Source organism: Mandrillus leucophaeus, unplaced genomic scaffold (assembly GCF_000951045.1).
Source record: "Mandrillus leucophaeus isolate KB7577 unplaced genomic scaffold, Mleu.le_1.0 Scaffold111, whole genome shotgun sequence".
Lineage (NCBI taxonomy): Eukaryota > Metazoa > Chordata > Mammalia > Primates > Cercopithecidae > Mandrillus > Mandrillus leucophaeus.
This window is the reverse complement of record NW_012099321.1, coordinates 3,035,879-3,049,494: the sequence shown is the minus strand read 5'-3', so window position 1 is coordinate 3,049,494 and position 13,616 is coordinate 3,035,879. Positions and strand designations below refer to the sequence as shown.

At 48.9% G+C, this 13,616-nt stretch overlaps 1 protein-coding gene across 1 annotated transcript in view; it reads left to right on the top strand.

The window, feature by feature from the left end:
- Positions 1–12,964: 12,964 nt before the first annotated feature.
- GOT1L1 (glutamic-oxaloacetic transaminase 1-like 1) overlaps positions 12,965–13,616 on the top strand; it is a 10,944-nt gene continuing 10,292 nt past the window's right edge. The window contains exons 1-2 of the mRNA XM_011993522.1: positions 12,965–13,173; positions 13,252–13,280. Of these exons, the coding sequence (XP_011848912.1) occupies positions 13,059–13,173; positions 13,252–13,280 (144 nt within the window). The 5' untranslated portion in view covers positions 12,965–13,058. The remainder of the gene's footprint in view (positions 13,174–13,251; positions 13,281–13,616) is intronic.

Genomic DNA, 13,616 nt, shown 5'->3' with positions numbered 1-13,616 from the left:
GGTAGCGGCCCCCACTAGTCAGCCCTCTACCAGTCAGCCTGCCCCAACCCCCTCTACCAGTCAGCCTGCCCCAACCCCCTCTACCAGTCAGCCTGCCCCAACCCCCTCTACCAGTCAGCCTGCCTCAACCCCCTCTACTGGTCAGCCGGTCTCAACCTATCCGACTGGTCAGTCTGTTTCAACCTCCCCTGTTAGTTTGTTGGCCCCCCTCCGAGAGGTTGCTGGAGCCGAAGGACTAGTTAGAGTCCATGTCCCTTTTTCCTTGGCAGATCTTTCCAAGATTGAAAAACGGCTCGGCAATTTCTCTGCTAACCCCACCCTATATTCCAAGGAGTTTCGATACCTATGTCAGGCATATGATCTAACCTGGCATGACTTACAGGTCATTTTGTCCTCCTCCCTTAACCCAGAGGAAAGAGAGCGTATTCTTGCAGCCGCCAGGCAACATGCAGATCAATGGCATTTAACTGACGCTACTGTCCCGTTAGGAGAGATGGCTGTCCTGTCCATAGAACCAGATTGGGACTACCAACCACAGCAGCCTGGCTGCCATAGGAGAGACATTATGGTTCAATGTCTCTTGGCCGGTATGCAGGCAGCCTCTAACAAAGTGGTCAATTTTGATAAACTAAAGGAAATCATCTAGTACCCAGATGAGAACCCGGCTTCCTTCCTAAATCGCCTTACAGAGGCACTAGCCCAATTTACTCGGCTAGACCCCACTTCCCCAGCCGTGGCAGCTGTCCTAGCCTCCTATTTTATTTCCCAGTCAGCCTCAGATATTCGAAAAAAGCAAAAAAAGGTTGAAGATGGGCCTCAGACTCCCATACAGGAAAATTGGCCTTCAAAGTTTTTAACTCCAGAGAGGAAGCAGCTGAGGCTGCAGAGCTAGACAAGGAGAAAAGAAGGGCTGTGCTTCAGGCACAAGCTCTAGTGGCTGCCCTCCAACCAGCGTTGCCCACTCTGCCGGCAGGGAAGACACAGGGCAAGTCTCCTAAGGGCGCTTGCTTCAAATGCGGAGACCCAGGACACTAGGCAAACCAGTGTCCCCAGGCCAAGCCAGCCACTCTGTCTCGTCCATGCTTTAAGTGTGGCACAACTGGGCATTAGGCAACACAGTGTCCAAATCCTTGCCTGCCTACCACGCCATGCCCAACCCGCCAACAGGAAGGATACTGGAAGTCTGATTGCCCCGCCAGCAGGGCAGGCATTGCGCCTCAATGTGGCGCCTCTCCTCAAGGGTCGGAAGGCTCCTTCCAGCTCCTACACCTGGACGACGACTGACGGTGCCCACACTCGGAGACCCCTGTCACCCTCACTGAGCCTAGGGTAACTCTACAGGTAGCGGGTAAGCCAATTTCTCTTCTCATCAATACGGAGGCTGCCTATTCTGTTTTGTCAACTTATGGAGGTCCTAGCCAGCCATCCACTATCTCAGTAGTTAGGGTAGACAGTAAACCGTCTAACCCTCGCCAGACCCAATGTTAAGTTACTGCCCGGACTATGCATGCTTTGCCCACTCTTTCCTCATCATGCCCTCTTGTCCCACCCCCTTCTTGGGACGAGACATCTTAACCTAACTCAAAACATCTATTCCCCTTCCCTTTCTCCAGGTGACCAGGTTCTACTCAAGGATCAACACCCTCCTCAAATTTTCCCGCTACCTCACCATTTTTCATCTTAACATAACTGACTTTTCCCTCATAAACCCCATAGACACCCTCCTTCCCGACCCATCCCCCAATCAGTGTGTTTCCCAAATTTTTACTCTCATAGAAGACCTAGCTTGGCAAGGTGCCCTTTGTGGATTCCTAATTCCCATACTAATCCTCTGCCTTATGTTATGTCTTGCTCCCATTTTAATAAAATTTTTCCGAGCCAAGGTCCAAGAGATCACCCGAGTCACCTTCAACCAAATGCTCCTGCATCCCTACACCCAACTGCCAACCTCAGACCCTAACTAAGCCCCCTAACAGCAGGAAGCAGCCAGACAGACAATGGCGACCCAAATTCTTATAATCAATAAGAGGTTGGACTGTTGGGTGAAGGAGAAAGGACAAGATGGAAGAAGGTGAACAAGAAGGCATAATCCATGTTGCTTCCGGGTTCTTCCTCACCAACTTTCCCGCGCGCGGGAAAATGCAGCCCGCCCCGGGAAGATGCAGATCAACCGAGCATGTGCCAGATGATGTCAATCCAAAGAGATCGAAACTTACCCAGCCACACCTATGGAGACGCCCCTATCACACCCTTATCCCGCCCACTGCCCTCCCCCTTCCAGTACCAATGCATAAAAGTCTGCCACTGGCAGGAGCCAGCGTGACTTCTTCGGCCCCCGCATTTGTGGACCGGAGAACATCACCCGAGAGCGCCGGCGCGACTTCCCTGGCCCCCCACACCTGAGGACCAGAGAACATCGCCCGAGAGTGTGTGCAAATTTGCAATAAAAGACTGCCACTTTCTTATGTTAAAAAAAAAAAAAAAAGAAAATGTTTTAAGGAGGAAGTGGTCAGTTGTATTACATGCTGTGGAAGCATCAGATCAGAAGAGGACTGAGAGCACATAACTGAATTTGGCAGCATGAAGTTCTGGCATTTGTGATCTCAGTGAGACCAGCTCTGTTGATGTGGTGGTGATGAAATGCTGATCAGATTGGATCTGAGTCTATTTAGTGTTGCCATAAAGGCACACCTGAGGCTGGGTAATTTATAAAGAAAACAGGTTTATTTGGCTCACACTTCTGCAGGCTAGAAGACTGGACATCTGGGGAAAGTCCCAGGCTGCTTCTCCCACTCATGGCAGAAGGCGAAGGGGAGCTGGTGTGTGCAGAGATCACAGGGCGAGAGAGGAAGCAAGAGAGAGCATAGGAGGGAAAGCTGCCTGGCTTTTTCCATAGGTTGCTGCAAAAGTAATTGCGTTTTTTGCTGTCTTGTTTTTTTAATGGCAAAACCTGCAATTACTTTTGCACCAACTTATCAACAACCAGTTCTCACAAGAACTAATAAGAGTGAGAGCTCACTCACCACTGTGAGGAAGGCACCAAGACGTCCATGAATGATCTGTCCCCAAGACCCAAAGACTTCCCATTAGGCCCCACCTCCAACATTAGGGATTGTATTAGTCCATTTTCACACTGCTGATAAAGACGTACCTGAGACTGGGAAGAAAAAGGGGTTTAATGGACTCAGTTCCATGTGGCTGGGGAGGCCTCACAGACATGGCGGAAGGCAAAAGGTGTGTCTTACAGGGTGGCAGACAGGAGAGAGAACTTGTGCAGGGGAACTCCTCCTTATAAAACCATCAGATCTCATGAGACTTACTATTATGAGAACAGCACAGGAAAGACCTGCTCCCACGATTCAACTACCTCCCACTGGGTCCCTCCCATGACACATGGGAATTGTGAGAGCTATAATTCAAGATGAGATTTGGGTGAGGATACAGCCAAACCACATCAGGGATCAAATTTTAACATGAGATTTGGACAAACATCCAAATTATAGCAGATTGAGCCCAGCAGAATATGGGAAGGGAAGAAGTGGAGATATAGTACAAAACGCGCTTTCATTTGCTGTCGTTCTGAAAAGGAGCAGAGAAGTATGATGTGGCTGATCACCATGTTGTTATTTTGGTTTGTCTGGGGACTGTTTCCCAGAATCCTTGTTAGATTCTGGGTTAGAGCTGGACAAAAGAAGAACATATTTTGTTCTTTCGGTTCATCTGGGGACTCTGTTTCCCCGAATCCTTGTTAGATTCTGGGTTAGAATTGGACAAAAGAGGAACATACCCAATCTCTGGGAAGTGGAAGTGGAGCAGCAACCTTAATGTCTGAGACCCAGGGTGAGACACAGAAGCAAAAGCAGTTGGAGGCCCCCACTTGCTTTAGACTCTCCTCCACCCACATTCAGCTCTATTTCCGGACTGTTGGCCCTGTACAGCACTGGAGGACCTGGGCCCATCAAAACACACCTGGCTGCAACACACAGAGGCAGTAGCTATACAGAAACCACACCTTTTGGCCCGGTGCGGTGGCTCGCACTTGTAATCCTAGCACGTTGGGAGGCCAAGGCGGGTGGATCACTTGAATTCAGGAGTTTGAGACCAGCCTGGCCAACATGGCAATACCCTATCTCTAGTAAAAAAAATACAAAAATTAGGCTGGGCGTGGTGGCTCATGCCTGTAATCCCAGCACTTTGGGAGGCTGAGGCAGGCAGATCACCTGAGGCTGGGAGTTCGAGACCAGGTTGACCAACATGGAGAAAACCCATCTCTACTAAAAATATACAAAATTAGCTGGCGTGGTGGTGCATGCCTATAATCCCAGCTGCTCAGGAGGCTGAGGTAGGAGAATCGCTTGAACCTGGGAGGCGGAGGTTGCAGTGAGCTGAGATCATGCCATTGCACTCCAGCCTGGGCAACAAGAGAAAGTCTGTCAAAACAAAACAAAACAAAAAAATTATCCAGGTGTGGTGGTGGGCGCCTATAATCCCAGCTATCTAGGAGGCTGAGGCAGGAGAATTGCTTGAACCCAGGAAGTGGAGGTTGCAGTGAGCCAAGATCACGCCACTGCACTCCAGCCTGGGCAACAAGAGAAAGTCTGTCAAAACAAAACAAAACAAAAAAATTATCCAGGTGTGGTGGTGGGCGCCTATAATCCCAGCTATCTAGGAGGCTGAGGCAGGAGAATTGCTTGAACCCAGGAAGTGGAGGTTGCAGTGAGCCAAGATCACGCCACTGCACTCCAGCCTGGGCAACAGAGTGAGATTCCATCTCCAAAAAAAAAAAAAAAAAAGAAGCCCATCTACCCTTAGACCTCTCTACATGGTCCCACTTCTGTAGCTGCATGCATGTGGCTCCTCAGATTTCCCTGCAAGCGCAGAGATGCCCACCCAGGTGGGTTCTTTCAGGAGCCTGATTAGTGATTGTCTCCGATTCTGCAGCTTCCATCTCTGGGTCTTCACTTCCCCAACTCCTCCCCTGATTGTGTGAGGTCGGATCTCCATAATACCTACATCACTCACAGCACCTCTGTTTCCTTAGTGAACTCTTGCTTGATAGATACATGGGCTAACAGCTGGAGGATGTGAAGTCAAGGGAATGTTGTTTGTTTTTAAGAAGGGGGTTTAGCTGCCTGTTTATGCCAACAGAATATTCTAGTAGAGAGGGGGAATTAATGATACAGGAAAGGAAGGACAACTGCAGGAGGAATGCAGGCTGTGAGCAGCAGGGCTGGGACCCAGGGGACCAGGGGAGAGCCTGGACTGAGATAGGGGCACAGGGCACTCATCCATTGTTTTGAGGGAAAAGGCAGAGTAGGTGGACACCTGTGTGAGCAGACAGATAGCTATGATGGCAGCCTGTGGACATCTCTTCTGGTTGGCCAGGCTCTGCGGCTCACGCCTGTAATCCCAGCACTTTGGGAGGCTGAGGTAGGTGAATCCCTTAAGCCAGGGAGCAGGTTGTTGCAGTGAACCGAGATTGTGCCACTGAACTCCATCCTGGGCGATAGAGCCAGACCTTGTAAAAAATAAAAATAAAAAATAAAATAAAGTATCTTCTGATTGCTTTTATTGTCTCAGAAATAAGATCAGCAGCTGACAGCACCGGGAGGAAGTGCTGGTTATTTGAGAGAGGGAAAGGTGGGACCTAATTCTGAAATTTGGTCTTTTGTGGCTGCCTGGTCTGTGAACCACCTTCTAAAGCTTGGAAAATTCTTCATTTTCTGAGTGTTGGTGGTTGCTAGATCCCACATCCCACCATGGAGGCTGAGAAGACCAGACCTTCACTCCGGCTACGCCTTAGCAAGGGCATGGGCGGGACACAGGTCATATGAGGAGGCTCAGTCAATCAGACGCAGACTTCCTGATCTCAGCCTGGGGCCAGTGAAGTAAGGTAAGGAGGTTGGAGAATCTTTTCCCAGAGCAGCAGCCTCAGTGGGGTGGGCGAGGTTCCATAGCTCTCTAGGACCTGTGGGGCAGCAAGGGCGTCAGAGGAAGGTGAGGGTGGAGCCAGTCACAACATCCTCTGCTGTTTGGCAGTGGGATCCTCCTCGCCAGCTTCCATCAATTCATCTTTTTTTTTTTTTTTTTGAGACAGAGTCTCACTCTGTCGCCCAGGCTGGAGTGCAGTACTTGAGAATCTTGGCTCACGGCAACGGCAACGGCAACCTCTGCCTCCCGGGTTCAAGTGATTCTCCTGCCTCAGCCTCCTGAGTAGCTGGGATTACAGGTGCTTGCCACCACACCTGGCTAATTTTTGTATTTTTAGTAGAGACGGGGTTTCACCATGTTGACCAGGCTGATCTCGAACTCCTGACCCTGTGATCCGCCCTCCTTGGCGTCCCAAGGTGCTGGCATTACAGGTGTGAGCCACTGCACCCGGCCTTGAGACTGAGTTTCACTCTTGTTGCTCAGGCTGGAATACAATGGCATGACTTCAGCTCACTGCAACCTCCGCCTCCTGGGTTCAAGTGATCCTCCTGTATCAGCCTCCCAAGTAGCTGGGATTACAGGCATGTGCCACCATGCTCAGCTAATTTTTTTCTTTGTTAATTTTTTTTTAGTAGAGACAGGGTTTCACCATGTTGGCCAGAATGGTCTCGAACTCCTGACCTCGGTGATCCACCTGCCTTGGCCTTCCAAAGTGCTGGAATTACAGGCGTGAGCCGCCATGCCTGGCCATCACCAACTTCCTTCTGTGGTTTGGTCTTGGTGGTGCTCTGTGCTGAAATCTCCAGCCTCCCTGTCAGTTACAAGAGCCACCTGATATCCTTTCAATAAATTCCTCTTGGACTCAGCCAGAATTAGTTTCTGTTGCTTACAACCAAGAATCCAAACTGATACTGAGAGGAATTAGAGGCTTGACTCAATGAACGTTCTTTCCAACTTCTCTCTGCATCTGCATACAGGTGGCGTCATTTTTTCTGAGTTTCTTGCATGTTAGAGACCAGTAGCTTCTGGAAGCTTTAGGATCATTTCTTTATAGTTCTATGACTGGAGAGTAATGATGGGTGCTTTTTCTCTTCCGACTCCAACAGAAAATCCCAGGAAAGTACTCCGAAAGGCCAGGCTTGAGCCACATGTCTCTTCTCAGAGCAAGCACTGATCTGAATGCTGGTGTTCTCTCAAATGTGTATACTGAAACATAATACCCAATATGAGAGTGTTAAGAGGTGGGGCTTTTTGGAAAGTGATTAAGTCTTGAAGGCTCCACCTTCATGAATGGGATTAGTATCCTTATAAAAGAGGTTGGACTGATGAGAGATGGGAACTTGGGGCCACAAGCATGTCATCCCCTTTTATTGGCTGGCCAGCTACCAGGCAGAGCCTCTGGCATGAGCCAACTTCCCTCTCCATTTACCTCTCTTCTCCTCCCACTCCCACTCCCCAGCCCTGGGCACTCCACATAGCCTGCAGTTGTCCAGAGAAAAACCTCTGTTCCCCTCGCTGCTGGGACAGTACTGGGGACCCTGGAATTTTTACCAGGTTTGAAAGTGTGAGGCCAACAGACAAAAAAAATAGCTATCAAAAGATGGTCTTTAAGAATTTAATGGGCTGGGCGCCGTGGCTCATGCCTAGCACTTTGGGAGGCCGAGGTGGGTGGATCACTTGAGGTCACGAGTTCGAGACAAGCCTGGCCAACATGGTGAAACCCTATCTCTTCTAAAAATACAAAAATTAGCTGGCTGTGGTGGTGGGCGCCTGTAATCCCAGCTACTCAGGAGGCTAAGGCAGGAGAATCACTTGAACCCGAGAGGCAGAGGTTGCACTGAGCTGAGATGGCACCACTGCACTCCAGCCTGGGTGAGAGAGTGAGACTCCGTCTCAAAAACCAAACAAGCAAACAACAACAAAAAAGAATTTGGAGGCCAGGCTTAATGGCTAACGTCTAATCCCAGCATTTTGGGACTCGGAGGCAAGAGGATCACTTGAGCCCAGGAGTTTGAGACAACCTGGGTGACATAGTGAAGCACCATCTCTACCAAAAATTAGAAAAATTAGCTGGGCCTGATGGTGCACACATGCAGTCCTAGCTATTCCAGAGGCTGAGGCTTGATCCTGGGAAGTTTGAGGCTGCAGTGAGCCTTGGTCTCGCCACAGCACTCTAGCCTGGGCGACAGAGTGACATCCTGTCTCAATAACAACAATACTAATAATAATCTGTAATGAATGATGCAGCAAACACTGCTGACTGTCTTCCCAGGATCCCTTCTCCCCTCTCCCATTCCTAAGAGCACCTGGAATCTCAGGAGGAATCTTTCTCAGCTGGACACCACCCTAGGCTCTAGGTGGTTGGTTTAAACTGACCGAATATTCCATTCTCAGCCGTGATAAGATTAGGGATGGGCAAGGGACTCAACTGAAGCTAAGGAGAAACGACAAAGGGGCCCAGGGAATTCAGGAAAGAAAAAGTAAACGTTTTATAAAGGAAAAATCTCAAATATCAGGACCCCTCCAAACTTCTTTTTTTTTTTTTTTTTTTTTTTGAGACAGAGTCTTGCTCTGTCACCCAGGCTGGAGTGCAGTGGTGCTGTCTGGGCTTACTGCAACTTCTGTCTCCCAGGTTCAAGCGATTCTCCTGCCTCAGCCTCCATAGTAGCTGGAATTACAGGTGCCTGCTACCACACCCAGCTAATTTTTGCATTTTTAGTAGAGAGCAGGTTTCACCATATTGGCTGGGCTGGTCTCAAACTCCTGACCTCAAGTTATCTGCCCACCTCTGCCTCCCAAAGTGCTGGGATTACAGGTGTGAGTCACTGTGCCTGGCCTAATTTTTGTATTTTGGTAGAGACAGGATCTCAAGTGCCTGTAATCCTAGCAGATGGGGAGGCTGAGGTGGGAGGATCACTTAAGGCCAGGAGTTTGAGACCAGCTGGGCAACATAGCAAGATCTTACCTCTGCAAATTTTTTTTTTTTTTTCGAAAAGGGGGCTGCCGAGAATTCTGTTGTATGGATATCACTATTAATTTAAACATTCTTTCAGTAATTGAAATTTGGTTTATTTGCAGACAAAACTGACATGTAGATTTCCTTAAGTGTGTATCATTTCGCTCATGTGCCGCATCCCATCCATCATCCAAAGCTTTTTTCTTTTTTTTTTGAGATGGAATTTCGCTCTTGTCGTCCAGGCTGGAGTGCAATGGCTCAATCTTGGCTCATTGCAACCTCTGTCTCCCTGATTCAAGCGGTTCTCCTGCCTTGGCCTCCTGAGTAGCTGGGATTACAGGCACAGGACATCATGCCCGGCTAATTTTTGTATTTTTAGTAGAGACGGGGCTTCACCACGTTGGCCAGACTAGTCTCAAACTCATGACCTCAGGTGATCTGCCCACCTCAGCCTCCCAAAGTTTTGGGATTACAGGCGTGAGCCACCATGCCCAGCCCCATCCACTTTTGTTCTCACACCCATAGTCAGCCAGAGAACCAGCCTGAAGCATTCAGGACAGCAGAGCCAAGGGGATGCCAGAGAATGAAGCTGGGGCCCTGATGATAACTGAGTCCCTCTGGACTGAACTTCGACTGAAGTCAGATGTACCCTGGCCTGCCCAGTTAGGTGCCAATACATTCTCTCTGTTGCTCAAGCTGGTTTGGACTAAGTCTTTTTTAAATTACCTGCAGCATAAAAGGTTCTCATTGGCACACAATAAAATCCTCACAGCTGAAATGTTTTTTGTTTGTTTGTTTGTTTGTTTGTTTGTTTTTTGAGACAGAGTCTTGCTCTGTCGCCTAGGTTGGAGTGCAGTGGCCGGATCTCAGCTCACTGCAAGCTCTGCCTCCGGGGTTTACGCCATTCTCCTGCCTCAGCCTCCCGAGTAGCTGGGACTACAGGCGTCCGCCACCTCGCCTGGCTAGTTTTTTGTATTTTTTAGTAGAGACGGGGTTTCACCGTGTTAGCCAGGATGGTCTTGATCTCCTGACCTCGTGATCCACCCGTCTTGGCCTCCCAAAGTGCTGGGATTACAGGCTTGAGCCACCACGCCCAGCCAGCTGAAATGTTAAGTGAAGAAAGTATGATGAAAATGACACTTAAATGTTGATAGCAATTACCTTAAAATACAAGTGTCAAAGAACAGAAACCAGATGAAGGTGCACCCGGACTGAGGTAATGGATTGGTTGTAGGGAATTTGTGTGCTTCATTATAATTTTTTGATGCTTTTGAGTTTTCTACAATAATATGGACTACTTTCATAATCATTTGCCTCAAAACATGTTCCCTGGAAGCATAGCCTGAGACAGGGGTTCTGGGGCATGTGACTTAGGGAAGGAGTGCCCTTCAGGAAGAATCTGGAAGGGAGTGAGGGAAGCAGGATTGTGAAGGGGAAGGAACCAAGCAAGGATGTGGCCTCAGGTCAAGTCTAGGCTTCGCCTGGTTGGGGAATGGGCCCTGAAGTGTAGACTGAGCAACAGAGGTGAACCAAGACAAGGAAGTTGGCCATTTTTCTTTTTCTTTCTTTCTTTCTTTTTTTTTTTTTTTTGAGACTCTAGCTCTGTCACCCAGGCTAGAGTGCAGTGGTGCGATCTCAGCTCATTGCAACCTCCGCCTCCTGGGTTCAAGTGATTCTCCTGCCTCAGCCTCCTGAGTAGGTGGGACTACAGGAGTGTGCCACCATACCTGGCTAGCTTTTGTATTTTTTGTAGAGACAGGGTTTCACTATGTTGGCCAGACTGCCCTCGAACTCCTAATCTCAGGTGATCTGCCCGCCTTGGCCTTCCAAAGTGCTAGGATTACAGGTGTGAGCCACCACGCCCGGCCATTTATTTTTATTTTTTGTTATTTATTTATTTATTTAGTTTTTGAGGTGGAGTCTCGCTCTGTCACCCAGGCTGGAGTGCAGTAGAGAGATCTTGGCTCACGGCAACCTCTGCCTCCCATGTTCAAGCAGTTCTCCTGTCTCAGCCTCCCTCCCTACAGGCGCCCGCCACCATGCCTAGTTAATTTTTTGTGTGTGTTTTTAGTAGAGACAGGGTTTCACCTGTTAGCCAGAATGGTCTCAATCTCCTGTCCTCGTGATCTGCCCGTCTCGGCCTTCCAAAGTGCTGGGATTACAGGCGTGAGCCACCGTGCCCGGCCTTTTTTCTTTTTTAAAGACAGGATCTCACTCTGTCAACAAGGCTGGAGTGCAGGGCCATGATCATAGCTCACTGCAGTACCACCACGCCCAGCTAATTTTTAAACTTTCTGTGGAGATGAGGGGTGTCTCTATGTTGTTCAGACTGGTCTTGAACTCTTGGGGTCAAGTGGTCCTCCCGCCTCAGTCTCCCAAAGCGCTAGGATTGCAGGTGTGAGCTACCATGCCTGACTGTGGCTGACCCTTTGTATGCCTAAATCAGGCAGTCATTGGCTACCCCTGTCGGTGGGGGTGAAACCTCCAGGTGGTCTCTAGGCTATCTGACTCCTGCCAGCCAAGCGCAGTTCTCCAGAGAACGTAGGCATCTAAGCCTTGTCCACCAGCGAAGCAGCAGCTAGGGCAGGACACATTGGTGGTGGTGAAGGCCTTCTGGGTGAGACATCAACAGTGTTTGCAACAATCATTTAAACAGTTATTTAACATCAGGCTGGGCGTGGTGGCTCACATCTGTAATCCTAACACTTTGGGAGGGTGAGGCAGGCAGATCACTTGAGGTCAGGAGTTCGAGACCAGTCTGGCCAACGTGGTGAAACCCTGTCTCTACTAAAAATACACACACACACAAAAGCCAGGCGCAGTGACTCATGCCTGTAATCCCAGCACTTTGGGAGGCCGAGGTGGGCAGATCACCTGAGGTCGGGAGTTCAAGACCAGCCTGGCCAACATGGAGAAACCCCCTCTCTCTACTAAAAATACAAAATTAGCTGGGCGTGGTGGCGCATGCCTGTAATCCCAGCTACTTGGGAGGCTGAGGCAGGAGAATCTCTTGAACCTGGGAGGCAGAGTTTGCAGTGAGCCGATATCACACTACTGCACTCCAGCCTGGGCAGCAAGAGTGAGATTCCATCTCAAAAAAAAAGAGTCGTTAAACATCAAAAGGGAAAGAAAGCAAGCAGTATGCAGACTGACTCTACAGAGGCTGGCTCTTTTCTCCCCTTAGCCTCTGCTATCTATACTTACTAGTTGGCTATCATTGAAACTTAACAAATGGCCAGGTGTGGTGGCTCATGCCTGTAATCCCAACACTTTGGGCAGCCAAGGCAGGCGGATCACCTGAGGCAAGGAGTTCGAGACTAGCGACAAAGCGAGACTCCATCTCAAAAAGAAAAAAAAAAAAAAAGGAAAGAAAGAAAGAAAAGAAAAAGAAACTTCACAAATGTATATAGAAGTCTTGGCTCTAGATAACTGAAATGGGACTAGCTTAGTGAGCTGCCAATTACATTACTTCTAATAATAGGATTCTTTATTAAAACAACTGTGGAAGAAAACAGTTCTTGCTTTCTATTCCTTTTTAAATCTGGGGCATTTTGCGAAATGGAAATTAACGCCTCGACTTGCATTGCTGTGTGATCTGGGGTTTTCACTTCTGCACGGGAAGCCCTGCCTGGCTTATTGGCTGCCTGCCTTGCCCTATGTCTTTTTTTTCAATTCATATAAATGTGTGGAGTACAAGTGTAATTTTGTTAGATGCATACATCACATAGTGGTGAAGTCAGGGCTTTTAGGGTATCCATAACCCCGATAATGTACATCATATCTGTTAAGTAATCTCCCATTATCCTTGCCCTGTTGTTGAAGCAGTTGGCTTGTTATTTTGGATTGAGCCACTTGGTGCTAGAGAAGAGAAGGCATTGAGTGAGGGAAACGTGCTTGGGAATTCTGGAGATTGTTATCCTGCCCTGCCCACTCTCTCAGGGGGTTCTCCTCAAGTACCCTGGAATGTTCCCGTGGCCCCTGTGGATCGCCACCACAAAGATTATGAGGTTCTGTTGTCCTGGCAACCAGTTGTCCAGCGCCTCTGCATTGGAGTTGCTAAGGTTCCAGGAAGAGGCAGGACTGCCCGGCCCAGCCTTGGAGGAAGACTTCTGGGCAGAAACGGAACACAGGAGCAGAGACACATAGTCTTGGCCCCAGTTTCATCTCAGTTATGCCTACGTTTTCAGTGTTCATGGATGTGCCCCTCGCTCACAAGCTAGAGGGCAGCTTGTTAAAGACCTACAAACAAGATGATTGCCCGAACAAGATGTTCTTAGCCTATAGAGGTAGATGCCTAGCAGTTCTGAAGTATAAGACTTAAGTGATGGTAACTGGCTCTAGGAGGACAGTGTTCCCTGCTGCAGGGGGAGAGGTGCGGCCCAAGCTTCTGCGGGTGGAGAGATCTTTTCTTATTAACAGAATTACCCAGTGGGGAAAAGTGCAGATAAGGTCCCAGGTCATTCCATGCTCTCTGCCCTTCTCTGGGGGCTTCTAGGGATTTGGTGAGAGCTATGTCCTCTTCCACAACTCTATGCTTGGTGGCCTGCAAGGCCATCCCACACTTCTTCAGCCTCTTACCTCCTCTCTCTCTCTTTCTCTTCCTGTTCTTGAACCAAGAATGGTTCTCCAAATTGAGCCTTCTAATATGCAACTGGGGCTCCCCGCTGTGAAAGTCAGGGTTAGCTTTATTTAGCTTCATCTACCTATAACTCTCATTTTGCATATTATT